This window comes from Delphinapterus leucas, chromosome 21 (assembly GCF_059928025.1).
Source record: "Delphinapterus leucas isolate spDelLeu-1000000601 "Yukka" chromosome 21, BTC_Dleu_Yukka2, whole genome shotgun sequence".
Lineage (NCBI taxonomy): Eukaryota > Metazoa > Chordata > Mammalia > Artiodactyla > Monodontidae > Delphinapterus > Delphinapterus leucas.
This window is the reverse complement of record NC_143149.1, coordinates 21,753,165-21,767,841: the sequence shown is the minus strand read 5'-3', so window position 1 is coordinate 21,767,841 and position 14,677 is coordinate 21,753,165. Positions and strand designations below refer to the sequence as shown.

At 41.9% G+C, this 14,677-nt stretch overlaps 1 protein-coding gene across 3 annotated transcripts in view; it reads left to right on the top strand.

Moving 5' to 3' along the window:
* The window catches only part of MFHAS1 (multifunctional ROCO family signaling regulator 1), a 115,261-nt gene extending 104,572 nt beyond the window's left edge, over positions 1–10,689 (top strand). For 2 of the 3 annotated variants that reach the window (XM_089903684.1, XM_022571123.3), the window contains one exon: positions 9,074–10,689. Coding sequence is in view for 2 of the 3 variants with exons in the window: in XM_022571123.3 (XP_022426831.2) it covers positions 9,074–9,107 (34 nt within the window). In the remaining variant the exon portion in view is untranslated. Of the gene's footprint in view, positions 1–4,326; positions 4,442–9,073 lie in introns of all 3 variants that reach the window. The other variant, XM_089903683.1, reaches the window with a different exon arrangement.
* The last annotated feature ends 3,988 nt before the right edge of the window (positions 10,690–14,677 follow it).

Here is a 14,677-nt window from a genome sequence, read left to right as displayed (position 1 = left end):
AAAATAAAAACTGTTCCAAGAGACAAAGAAGGACACCACATAATGATGAAGGGATCAATCCAAAAAGAAGATATAACAATTGTAAATATAAACGCACGCAGCATAGGAGCACCTCGATATATAAGGCAAATACTAACAGCCATAAAAGGAGAAATCAACAGTAACACGATAATAGTGGCAGATTTTAACACACCACTTTCATCAATGGACAGATCATCCAGACAGAAAATCAGTAAGGAAACACAGGCCTTAAATGACACATTAGACCAGGTAGACTTATTGATATTTATATCCATCCAAATGCAGCAGAATACACATTCTTTTCCAGTGCACATGGAACATTCTTGAGGATTGATCATATGCTGGGCCACAAATCAAGCCTCTGTAAATTTAAGAAAACTGAAATCATATCAAGCATCTTTTCCAAACACAATGAGGTTAGAAATCAACTACAAGGAAAAAACTAAAAAGCACAAATACGTGGAGGCTAAACAATATGATACTAAACAACCAATGGATCACTGAAGAAATCAAAGACAAAATCAAAAAAATACCTAGAGACAAATGACAACAAAAGCATGACAATCCAAAACCTATGGGGCACAGCAAAAGCAGTTCTAAGAGGGAAGTTTATTGCAATACAATCTTACTCAATCTCAGAATCTTACAATCTCAGAAAACAAGAAAAATCTCAAACAACCTAACCTTACACTAAGGCAGCCAAAGAAAGAACAAACAAAACCCAAAGTTAGCAGAAGGAAAGAGATCATAAAAATCAGGGCAGAAATAAATGAAATAGAGAGGAAGAACACAATTGAAAAAAAACCAGTGGAAAAAATAAATAAAAACCAGTGAAACTAAAAGCTGGTTCTTTGAAAAGATAAAATTGATAAACCTAAACAAAATTGATAAGAAAAAAAGGCAGAGGAACTCAAATCAATAAAATTAGAAATGAAAAAGGAGATGTTACAGCTGACACCACAGAAATACAAAGGATCATAAGAGACTACTACAAGCAACTACATGCCAATAAAATGGACAGCCTGGAAGAAATGGACAAATTCTTAGAAAGATACAATCTCCCAAGACTGAACCAGGAAGAAAAAGAAAATAGGAACAGACCAATCACAAGTACTGAAATTGAAACTGTGATTGAAAAACTCCCAACAAACAGTCCAGGACCGGATGGCCTCACAGGTGAATTCTATCAAACATTTAGAGAAGAGTTAACACTTATCCTTCCAAAACTCTTCCAAAAACTTGCAGAGGAAGGAACACTCCCAAACTCATTCTATGAGGCCACTATCACCCTGATACCAAAACCAGATAAAGATACCACAAAAAAGAGAAAATTACAAGCCAATATCACTGATGAACATAGACACAAAAATCCTCAACAAAACACTAGCAAACCGAATCCAACAATGCATTAAAAGGATCATATACCATGATCGATACACCATGATACTACATAGAAAATCCTAAAGATGCTACTAGAAAACTACTAGAGCTCATCAATGAATTTGGTAAAGTTGCATGAAATACACAGAAATCTCTTGCATTCCTATACACTAACAACAAAAGATCAGAAAGAGAAGGGAAAAATCCCATTTATCATCCCATCAAAAAGAATACCTAGGAATAAACCTACCTAAGGAGGCAAAAGACCTGTACTCAGAAAACTATAAGACACTGATGAAAGAAATCAAAGAAGACACAAACAGATGGAGAGATATACCATGTTATTGGATTGGAAGAATCAATATTATCAAAATGACTATACTACCCAAAGCAATCTACAGATTCAATGCAATCCCTATCAAATTACAAATGGCATTTTTCGCGGAATTAGAACAAAAAATTTTACAAACTGTATGGAAACACAAAAGGCCCCAAATAGCCAAAGCAATCCTGAGAAAGAAAAACAGAGCTGGAGGAATCAGTTCCCTGACTTCAGATTATACTACAAAGCTACAGTAATCAAAACAGTATGGTACTGCTGCTGAAACAGATATACAGATCAATGGAACAGGTTAGAAAGCCCAGAAATAAAACCACACACCTATGGTCAATTAATCTATGACAAAAGAGACAAGACTACACAATGCAGAAAAGACAGTCTCTTCAATAAGTGGTGCTGGGAAAACTGGACAGCTACATGTAGAAGAATGAAATTAAAACATTCTCGAACACCATACACAAAAATAAACCCAAAATGGATTAAAGACCTAAATGTAAGGCTGGATACTATAAAACTCTTAGAGGAAAACATAGGCAGAACACTCTTTGACATAAATCGTAGCAATATCTTTTTGGATCCACCTCCTAGAGTAATAAAAATAAAAATAAACAAATGGAACCTAATTAAACGTAAATGCTTTATCACAGCAAAGGAAACCATAAATAAAACGAAAAGAAACCCCACAGAATGGGAGAAAATATTTGCAAACGATATGACCAACAAGTGATTAATCTCCAAAATTTACAAATAACTCATGTGGCTCAATATCAAAAGAAACAACAACCCAATCAAAAAATGGGCAGAAAACCTAAAGCGACATTTCTTCAAAGAAGACATACAGATGACCAAGAGGCACATGAAAAGATGCTCAACATCACTAATTATTAGAGAAATGCACATCAAAACTATAACGAGATATCACCTCACACCAGTCAGAATATGGCCATCATTAAAAAGTCTACGAACAATAAATGCTGGAGAAGGTGTGGAGAAAAGGGAACCCTCCTGCACTGTTGGTAGGAATGTAAATTGGTACAGCCACTATGGACAACAGTATGAAGGTTCCTTAAAAAAACTAAAAAGAGCTACCATATGACCCAGCAATCCCACTCCTGGGCATATATCTGGAGAAAACCATGGTTCAAAAGGATACGTGCACCACAATGTTGCAGTGCTGTATACTATAGCCAAGCCATGGACGCAAACTAAATGTCCATCAACAGATGAATGAATAAAGAAGATGTGCTACATATATACAATGGAATATTACTCAGCCATTAAAAAGAATGAAATAATGCCCTTTGCAGCAACATGGAGGGACCTGGAGTTTATCATATTAAGTGAAGTCAGACAAAGACAAATACATGATATCGCTTATATGTGGAATCTTTAAAAAATGATACAAATGAACTTATTTACAAAACAGAAACAGACTCACAGACATAGAAACCAAACTTATGGTTACCAAAGGGGAAAGGTGGGTGGGAGGGATAAATTGGGAGATTGGGGTCGACATATACACACTACTATATTTAAAATAGATAACCAACAAGGACCTACTGTATAGCACAGGAAACTCTATTCAATACTCTCTACTGGTCTGTATGGGGAAAGAATCTAAAACAGAGTGGGTATATGCATATGTATAACAGTTTCACTTTGCTGTACACCTGAAACTAACCCAACACTGTAAATCACCTATAGTCCAATATAAACATTTTTTTAAAAGACATACTGGAATGCAACTCACACTCCCATGTGGCTTCTTAATGGACTGGCCCTTGAACATGCAGGAAACAGAAAAGTATCATTTTTATCTTCTGGCAGTTGCCATTTCTTCTGTGGTGCTACCCTATCTGTCTGTGGAGTGGTGGAACTGAAGAGGGAAGCAAATTCTGATTTTGGCAGGTCATGTGTTACAGAATTAGAAAAAATGGGCTGGTTTGGAAATTGCTGGGCAAAGCTTTCTCCTTTCCAGAAAGTATTACCGATAATAAAGGACAAGGCTCACACTGCATTTCAAACTTGGATTATTGTGTATATACTATAGCGTTCCAATTCAAGTAAGATTCCAGCTACTTACTGTTTGCAGGTATTCTCAAACCCATAGTGATTACTTTGCATAGGAATTTTGGCAGTTACATTGTTATGACATAAGGATATTTAAGACCAACTAAAGCCTTTTGTAAAAAGTAGGATGAAGATTCTGTTGCCTTTACCTCACCAAATAAATAGGCAAAGTATGTTTAACTGCACTCAGATTCGTTAAGGACTCGATTAAAAAACCTATTTTTAAGGAATGGATGAATTTGGCTTAATCACCATGGAGAATTTTTCACTGATCTCAGAAGTGTAAAACTTGAAGGGTGGGGATGGGATGGAATTTCAGAAGGAAAGGAGGCTTAAATGTGGAGGTTGCCTGTGGGGTGTATCACAATGATTTGCATTGATTTGTTTTGTTCTTTGTAAGGAGTAAGACGGCTCCTTGCCTTGTTGCTTTCACGACTGGGAGGAACAGTGTTTCTTTGATTATTTAGTCTCCCATCAGCCACGTTGATACTGGAATTTGTTCCCTCTCTGCTTAGGTATCTCCATACTTTCTTGGACAATTAAGTGGAAAAGATAGTGCTTCCTTCTTTCCCTTATGCCATCATTTTTACTGTGCCCAATCTGTGACTTTAGGAGCACCAATTTTTAAGGGTAAGTCTCTGGGAAGCAGAGAGGGTTTCTTAAATAGGTAAGGGCCTCCTAAGGACTTGGGAGAGTTTAGGGAAAAAAAGGGGGAGGATGGGCTTGGGACGAAGAGATTCCATACAGCAGGACATTTTAAGATTACAAATCTTTTACTTATCCAGAATCAAGACATATTGGAGAATTAAAAATAAGAAAACTGCTCAATTCTTTTGCCTAATTTACTATAATGCATATATCAGTCACCTTAGATCCTTTTTGGAAGAAAGAAGTCATTTTAAAAAACTCATTCTAATGTAACGCGAGAGTATACCATCAGGACAAGCTCAGGGTGATGAACACAGAAAACCATGTTTTTAAAATCCCGAGTTTCCCACTTTGTAGCTAATTGACTGTTTATTTATTGGCTGTGTTGAGTCTTTGTTGCTGCGTGAGGGCTTTTCTCTGGTTGTGGCGAGCGGTGCACTGGCTTCTCATTGCGGTGGCTTCTCTTGCTCCAGAGCACAGGCTCTAGGTGCACGGGCTTCAGTAGTTGTAGCAGAAGGGCTCAGTAGTTGTGGCTCGTGGGCTCTAGAACACAGGCTCAGTAGTTGTGGTGCAAGGGCTTAGTTGCTCCGCAGCACGTGGGATCTTCCCGGACCAGGGCTCGAACCCGTGTCCCCTGCATTGGCAGGCGGATTCTTAACCACTGCCCCACCAGGGAAGTCCCAGCAAACAGCTTTTTTAAAGCAGTGTTGGTATTTATTTTCTCAAGGCAGTTTGACAGGCTCTGCAGTTATGCCCTCTGAGTTTGAATCCAGCTATGTGTTAGCGCTGTGACAGGTGCAGATCACAGCAGCACTATCTCCTGAGCTCGTTCTGTGCATTTAGAGACAGTTTCAGGGGAAGCATTTAGCATTATTCCTTACACAGATTAAGTAGCGCTCAATAAATCCAGTTGCTGTTATTTCTATCAGCAATATTAGTATGTACACCATGCATAACATAGAAAGGTAATAATAGAAAACAAAATTTCAAAATCCAAATATAGATGCTAGAGTAAAATCCACTCACTGACTTACCTAGGACTGTTTTGCTTATTAATTGAGGTACCGGCGCGAGGCAGGTAAATGTGTGTGCTGAGTAGGCAGGAGAGCATGCTGGCTCACCTTCCCCTCCACCACCACGAAGGGGTCAAGGTGAAGTACATGCAGATAGGTCTGTTTATGAGGCCACCTGCAGCTACTTAGTAAACGTCAGTGTCCTAAACCCATCTTCCTGGGATAAAGAGATGAGTGGGAGCATTCCTTTCATACTGTAGATGCCAGTGCCCATGTGCCTGGACAAACTCCTTATACCGTGGGAATGGAAGATTGGAGATACATGAGGCCAACAGATCAGGAAACGACTGCCGGAGAAAAGACAGTTTATTACAGTTCCTTCGGGGAAGGGCACGCCGTGCCCTGGGGCGGGGGCGGGGCTGCGTGGGGAAGCACCTGTGGGCCAGGAGGCGGCGGGGAGGGGCCTGTGCTGTGGTCTCTGCGGGAAGGTACGGGCAAGGCAGGGGAACACATGTAGGATGGGCCAGTTTGGGTAGTTTCTGCGGGCTCTGGGGCACAAAGAGAGTCTCGAGTTGTCTGGAGCCTGGCCCTGGTGTGATCAGGGCAGGTGGAGAGTGGCCTGGAGTGTGAGAGCCTGGTCAACGGGGTGGTCAGGGCTGTGGACTCCGGACTCGCTGGTTTGCATGAGAAGCACGCTCGCGTCTGAGTTGTTCACTACGTGTGGGCACTAACTGGCTGACCCTGGGAGGGGCAGTCTCTCCACAGTGGGCAAGGCTGCAGAGGTCAAAGCATCAGAGGACAGAGAAGACCCGCTTAACGTCAATACAACAGGGTGTGGCTTCACCGTCAGCCAGAGCTTCTAAATAAGCTGAATGCGTTTGCCGCGTCCCAGGAAGAGCAGGCTCCGAAACCTGAGGGGATTCTGGGGCGAGCCCCCCAGCTGACTCCTCCCTTCAGCTGCGGGCCTGTTTCCATCGTCCCGCCCGGCTGCTCCCTTGGACGTGCCGTGGCTCCACAGCGCACATCTCGTCCCCCTGCCCCGGAGCTCTTCACTGCCCGTGCCTCCTCCTGTCTCTGCGCGTCTGTCCACTCAACCCTTCCCGCTCCCTCTTCCCACGCGCAGTCAGCCTTCCACTGCGACCTGCTACCCCACCTCATCGTGTGTCTTGAATGAGCGAATCTGGCCATGGAACTTTCTCTTTGGCCCGTGCTTTCCTGTAGGTCCTCCTGTCTCTGCCAAGATCCCTGTGATTGAGTCTCACCTGGCCTCCTCCTCGCTAGTCTTTGTCCTTGAAACCAACTGATTTTTCAACATCAGACCCCATCAATTTTCTATTGAAAAGCCTTGAATGGCTTCCTGGTGATTATGGTGCAAGTTCAAATTCCCGGGCATGACACACAAGGCTTCCCATGCAGACCCCAGCCACCCTTCTGACTTGTGACACTCCCTTAATGTGGAGAGTCAGCCACACCTGACCTCTGGCCGGCTCTCGGTCCACAGCTAGCTGCCACCCCTTCTCTCCTACCTGATGAAGGCCCATCGTCCCTAAGACTCAGGACATGTGTCACCTCCTCTGAGAAGCCACCCCCAGTCCTTCTAACTGTACTCAGACCCTCTTGCCTTCACATTTCCTTAATACTTCTCATCCACCCCCTTACAGATATGATCTCAGAGTAGCTTGGCTGTTTTCGCCTGTGACTTTTTCATCACATCTTATTCCTTATTCATTCAGCAGATCTTTGTTGAGTATTTGCCCTCTACGAGGCATTATGCCAACTGTTGAAGGTAGAGAAATAATAGAGATCTGCAAGAATCTAATAGCCTCCATGGGGAGAATGGGAACCAAAGACACAACCAGAGAAACTTGCGAATGTCTAATTCCAATTAAAATGTGATACCTGCAGCGACAGGTGTATCGACAAAGTCCTGTGGACACAGAGAAGAAAGAACTCTGCCGGACAATCAGGAAAAGCTCCAAGAAGTAGCATTTGAGGTGGATCTTGACAGATGAGGGCAAGTTTATTGAGATGGAAGAGCAGGGAGAGGTGGGGAGGGTTGGTGATTCGATGGCTCTTCTCTTTCCCTAAGTGCCCACACAAGAAAAATGATATCCATGTGGAAAAACGCTCAAACCAGTTTTCCTTTTTCTCCCTTGAACACTGGAATATTCCCTCTAGGTGCCCTTGATTACGTATCCTTGTGTTTCTCAGTCTTACTAGCGGCTCAGGGGAGCAGACAGCCAGACACAGCTGCCTGCGTTTCTCAAGGTTAGATTCAGTGAGAAAAGTGTAGCGCAGCACCTCCCCCCCCATGAAGCTGGAACTCACTTCGCCAGCGTTAACTGCTTAGTTGGGTTGAGAGTTCACACTGCCATCCTCTTTACGCTTAGATTTATGATTACTTGAGTCGGAGGCAGTTTTCAAAACCTTCTCTACTGGGAAGTTTACTCTATTAATAGGCCTTCCAAAAGTCCATATGCCTCAGTGCCATAGAAATGTGAGACTACCCCTAGGGCCCCAAATATTCCAGCCTTGCTTTTAGCTGTCAAGCATACTTCAGAGTCAAATAACCCTCTTTAAAGGCCTGGCCCTGCTGCTCACTGGTGTGTGCTCTTGGGGAACTTATTTAACCTCTTGGAACCTTAGCTTCTTTCTTGGTGAATGCAGAGCTTACCTGATAGAGTGTTATGAGTTAGGAGTAATCAAATAATGCAACATGGCGAATGATGTGATTCCTAGTGCATAGTAAGTACTTAGTAAGTGGAAGGTGCCTGTTTTTGGTGATGTTATTAATATTATGCTCAGCCAATTCTTATGTGGGCTAGAGAGATGTCTTAGGTAGATACTGAATTAGCAGTTTCCAAAAAATCAGGCAGCATTAAGACAGATGTGGGGTGGAGGGTGGGAGAAGCAGGTAATAACCCCTTTATGTCTTAGTATGTTTTATTAAATGTTGTCAAAACACTTTAAAAAATATCACGTTGTGTGTCATTACAGGGAAGCTAAAATAAGGGATGGGAGCATTTGACATGTTTTCGTCTAACCCTTTTGTCTGAATTGAATGCTACTTGGTTTAATTAGTTGATGATACAGCAGTTTCTTCATTTTATTTTCATCCAACTCCGGCTTTTAGTTTGGCAGTCTATAAGTAAAATCATGCTTTTTAGTCCAGATAGACACTCATTCTCACTTAGTACTGATCTATATTCCTACTGGTAGAGGGTTATTTAGTGTGTCTATGTGTGTTTCCTGAAAGGAAGCAGTGCTGTGTTTAGAGTTCAGGATTCTTAATCAGAAATCTAGTTAAGCTGTGAAATTACAATGGAATAGGTAGTTATAGCTAATTCGTCTAGTTTTCTCTTTATGTCTGATCTTAATGCCATAAACAGAAATGTTTGACTAGGTTTCTAGTAAAAAGCCTCATTCCTTTGTAGGAACATTGGTTGCCTGCATTTACAATTTTATATGGAGCTCTAGAAGTAGACATGAAAATCAGTGGTGCAAAAAAAAAAAAAACAGTATGACTTGCTGTTATCATTGAGAATATCGTTTCCTATTTCCTTTGTTCATTTCTGTGCTTTCTTCTCATCTACCCACATAGGAAGAACGTTGGTGAAAAGCACAGAAACCAGTGACTTTTATGGCTGTGGAATTTCCATGGAGAAAAGAGCATCTGAACGCACCTGGACCATCTTTTGTACCCGGCAAACCCTCCACACTCCCTGGCGTGTTCTGTGAATTTGAGTGCATGTGTGTTCAGGGTGCTTTCAGGGAGGAAGCACACCTAGCCTGTAGACAAGGTGGGGAGAGGCGGGGCGGGGCGGGGGGGGGGGGGTAAGATGAGAGAGAATGTGGAGCAAATGTTTTACAACCTGAACCTCAGAACTGTGATCCTCCAAGGAGAGCGCTACTTGAAGAAAAAAAAAAAAAAAGTCGAATGGCTTCTCAGGGATTTTATTTTCCGTGCACATATAAGCCATAATTCCAGTACAGGTGGCAGTATTTAGAGCACTCAGATTTCAGTTCTGTTAAATGTGAGAGATCGACTGACCATTCATTGCTGTTCCGTAACTAGTGTAAAATATGTATATGTTTATCTTTATTTTTATAATATGCAAATACATTTAAATTTATACAGTTTGAAGCTTCTAGAGTTAGTTAACACTGGGTGCAATATTCTGATGAGAACTGTGCCAAGATGGGGCTGATTTCTTATTTTAGTATAGGACCTTTTGTTTATTCTTTAATTCTTTGCAGATTAAAAAAAAGATACCTATCTCTCTGCGCATGGATTAAGGGTTGGTTCATAGAGTCTGACGATAATCAGCAAGAACTTTAAACATGCATTTCAGGTCAGGCAGTGTCCATCCTTTTAAATAAAGGTCCCTGCCTGTAAACTGTTGGGCAGGGTAGGAGGATTTTTCCTTTTCTTTGCCCCCACATGTCACTAGTGTTGGGCAGAGTCTTCCTTGCTCCAGGCTTTGTGATGACTGTGAGTTGTTACTGGGTGATAGTCTGACGGAGGCCTGGGGATTAAGATTCTTCAGGGGACAGGGATTAAGGGATCCACAAATCCAAGGAAAAGCAGAGTTTTGCAATAGCTTCAGATAATCAGGAGTCAGTTCTGAAGCATGTAAAGAGCTCTGCTAATAAGTCCTTTCTTTTCTGCCCCCAGAAAAGAGTCTGTGAAATTTAGCAGAGCACTCCGAAAGCCCTCCACATCTGGGGTAAGACCGAAAGATAGCGAGTTGCCTAACTGGAGAGCATAAGCCCACATTGGTTATTTTATAAATACAGAGCCTCTGATTGGATGGTCTACTGCCAAGAACTAGTAAAACCCTGGTTTTAAAAATCTCTGCGAGGTAAAACTTAAAAAGCCAACCGACCAAACTGCTCTCTCTTCTCCTCCTCACCGGGGCCAAACAGCACCTGCTGCAATAGTAACACATTCTTTGAAGAGTGTGCCTGACTCTGTTTACATCTGCCTCCTCTGCGTGTTGACTGAAAATGTGTAAAACTCTTTCTCACCCGTGTAAGGCAAGAAAAGTGAGTCAGCTGGTATTATTCTTTTACTTCTTCTATAAAGTATTGACTCTTGGAATGCCACAGTATACGACGTCCCCACATATTTTTGAAAGAAGTAACAAGCAAGTGGCTGCATTGTGAAAAATCGTGAATCAATTTTTGTAGATTATTTTGTGCCCCAGGAGTTAACTTTATTAACTCCAGAACCTCAGTTAAACAAGTATGACTTCTTATAATCATAAAATCAAATGGGATCAGACTAGTTCTGCATTTTAATACTTGAATATGACACCTCAAATTGGCATTTTCTTTTGGAACAGTCACGAGATTCACCTTGTTAATCCTTTTGTCACAGTTCTCCTGTGTGTGTGTGTGTGTGTGTGTGTGTGTGTAAGTGTAAACTGAATGGTAACATTTAATTGCTTTATGGACCATTGAATTGTTGGGCATAAATGTTTTTTCAATCGGCACAAACAGTTCCTGAACTGTCAAATTAACCGACTTTGACCAGGAAAAGACTTGTAAATGACTTCAGGCTAATTCCCCAGGGGACCATATTTAAATGAAAATAAAAAAGCTCCTTTGGGTGACATACCCTGCAAAGTATGTGCCCTTGTCATGAACATAGATGCCCACATTCTTAATATCTGCTATTTTTGGACAAGTGATGTTTTGTGCTGTCATCTGAACCCTAGAGAAGCAGTATAAGAAGAAAGTTTGGTGTCACATATATTTTAGCAAAAAGGTCATCATGATAGAGGGTCATGTGACCAAAAGCAGCTCCAGAAAAGCTTGAGAACTTGCTTCACGGTTAGGGGAGGGTCGGAGATACAGAAAACATTCTGCTCTATAGGAATTTTCTTCATTTATGCAGGAAATTCCATTTTCTCTTTCAACACCTGGGAAGACTCAGCCGGGGAGGCTGACAGGCAATTCATAAGCACAAGGGGAATCTTTTCCAACCAAGACGTCCCTGCCTCGCAAACAAAAGCCCTCCAAGTTTGTTATGGTTTCTATTCCTGCATCTTGTGGTATCAAAACCACTTCCTGGAATTGTAAAAGCGCTGCCAGAATAAATGTTTTTCCCTCTTCCAAGAAAAAACGACAGTGCTTATGTTTCACACTGGTGCACTGGACTCTTTTGAATGAATAAAATGGAAAGGGTTTGGTGTCATTCCTGATGAGGTGTGTGTTCTCTTTCATGCCACAGTTTGTGAATTGTAATTGTGGTTTCCTATTTAATTGTCATAACCAGGCAGAAATTTAAAAAAAAAAAAGTTTAATAAAAACACAAAGAAATGGTTAAGCAGTTATATTTCCAGAGTTGAGTTATTTCTGTCTGTTTTTGTTTGTTTCGGTTTTATCAGTTAGGAACTCACTACATTACATTTTTAGTTCTGAAGGCACTTTTGAGCCACAGGAGGTAGATGGTGGCAGCTCTGGTTGTGGACTGAGCTCCCAGGAAGGAAACGAATGAATCTGTTTCATACTCTGCCTCCACCTTCAGGCTGGAGATTCAGGTCTTGAATATGGACCGTCTCTTAAATCAGAACCTTTTTTCAGCGATCTATGTTCCTATCAAAGCTTAAAAAATTATGATTGGTTTGCAAGTTCCCTTCTCCTGGCCTTTCTTTGCCCCGGGGGAGGGGTGGGGCCTGTATTTGCTGGCTGAAGGGGCTGACCCTTGGGTACTGATTCCCGCCCCAACCCCCCCCCCCCAGCTTTTTGTTTGTTTGTTGTTGTTTCTAAAGGACTGTTGAGATAAGGATAAGGAAAGGAAAAGCATGTGGCTGCTTCTTGCGGAAGTAACAGCCTCTGGGGAAGGACCTGGTGCAGATGAGCCCTGCCCTGAGGCGCTGGGGCACTGATGACAGGGAAGAAAGGGCCCCCTCCACTAGGAGGGGCCTCATTGTGAGACTCCTGAGAAGGTAGGTGGGGCCACTGTGTGCTCTGAATCCATGTCTCCCTCTGCCAGTGGAAAAGCTGAAACCACGTGCTGATCAGAATTTTCCAGAGTAGCAAAGCATCCCAATGTTCATAGCAGCACTATTTACAATACCCAAGACATGGAAGCAACCTAAATGTCCATCGACAGAGTCATGGATAAAGAAGATGTGGTATCTATAGACGATGGAATATTAGCCATAAAAAAGATAGAAATAATGCCACTTGCAGCAACATGGATGGACCTAGAGATTATCATACTAATTGAAGTGAGACAGAGAAAGACAAATACCATATGCTATCACTTGTATGTGCAATCTAATAAAGAATGATACAAATGAATTTATTTACAAAACAGAAACAGACTCACAGATCTCAGATTCAAACTTATGGTTACCAAAGGGGAAATGAGGGGAGCGGGGAATGAGAGATTAGGAGATTGGGATTGACATATACACACTACTATATATAAAACAGATAACTAATAAGGACCTACTGTATATATAGCACAGGGAACTCTACTCAATATTCTGCAATAACCTATATGGGAAAAGAATCTGAAGAAGAATGGATATATATGTATATAACTGATTCACTTTGCTGTGTACCTGAAACTAACACAACACTGTAAATCAACTATACTCCAATAAAAACTGTTTTTAAAACAGTAGGGAAAGAAAAGGTATGGCCCGCATGGACGGGCTGGCTCTTACAGCTGTGCCCAGGTAAAGCAAAGTCCTCAGATTCAGTGCCACCACTAACCCTCCTGAGTTGGAGAGAACACAAGGAACATCAATTGCCTCTTTGGGCCTCGTTTCCCTTCACCAGGAAGCTTGGGGTTCTTTAAACTTGCTAAGTAGGTCACAGACAAGCAGACGTCCCTGGTGACACTTTGAAACGCATTATTCATCACATACATATATCCTTCCCTCCCAAGGCTACGTCTCCTGTTTCATTGTGAGCTCTCTGAAGTAGATTCCTGGTTTGCTTTGAATACAGTGTCCCACGAGTGGTGGATTCAAAAGCTCAGGGTTTCCCTTGCCCGTGAGTTACCCGGCAGTGCTGGGAAGGAGGAACATCACCTGGCAGAACCTGCACTGTTGCACCCAGTAGGGAGGGATGTAGAGTTACTGGAAGAGGTTTAGAAAGCACATGACCCTTTAAAATCTGGGTCTGACAGCATGAGAAAATTCTCCTGGTATCAGAAACCCTATTTGACTATTTAGGCTCAAGAAAGAAATATCTTCATCTTTATACACAAGAAATAACTCATTATTGCCCAAACGGCTCCATGAAACATTCGTGTCTCCTGAGTGACTAAGAAATGTTCCTCTGTAAAAGGGTTCTGAGAACTAGTAAGTTTGAGAAAGCTGCATTAAATAAGGCTTAAATTTTTGCTGCAGGATTCAGAACCGTTTAGATGCTGACATAAATTGTGAGTGTCCAAAAGGGGCACAGAATGCATTTCCACAGGTGCTGGAGTGTGGAGGGATGTCTGTGGACATTCTCTGAGACCAGCATTTCCAAAGTACAGGATGTCTACTGCCAATGAGACCCGGGGCACTTGTAGGTGAGGCAGATGTAGGCTCAACCAATAGAGAATCACTTTTCTCTGGAGGCCTTTTACTTTCGTAGGAGGTGGGATTGTACGGTGGTTAAGAGCACCCCTCCAGACTGCCTCCGTTGGAAGCCTCACCATGCCATCTAGTTACCTTGTGCCTCAGCGTCCTCATGTGTAGAATGGAGAAAACCATCTACCTCATACAGTTGTGATGGATATCAAATGAGCCTCTATGTATAAAGGACTCAGGACAGTGCTTAGTACCGGTCATCAAATACAGCTAATGTTATTCTATTAATGTGCATAGTTCTCTTTTTTACCGGGAAAGCTGGTCTCAAGTTCTTTGTCTTTGACTGTATCTAACTAGAATTCTTAACATTGTTTGTCTTCATCATATTTACTAACTGGTTATTCGCACTGGTGATAAAACAGCTGCTTTAAAAATAAATGCATTTAGAAAGAAATACTTCAAATGTATGAAAAAGAAAAATATTAAGTGAATAAGTGCAGGTGGTACACAAATACAGAAAAAATGGTGACGATATGGCAAAAATTATCAAGATGGTATGTGAGCATCTTGGTAACGTAACGGAGGGACCCAATCTGGGACCCAGCCTAATGCCAGCTACAGAGGGACCAGGCAATTTCCCCGGAAGTCTGAAGGACAAGCCCACC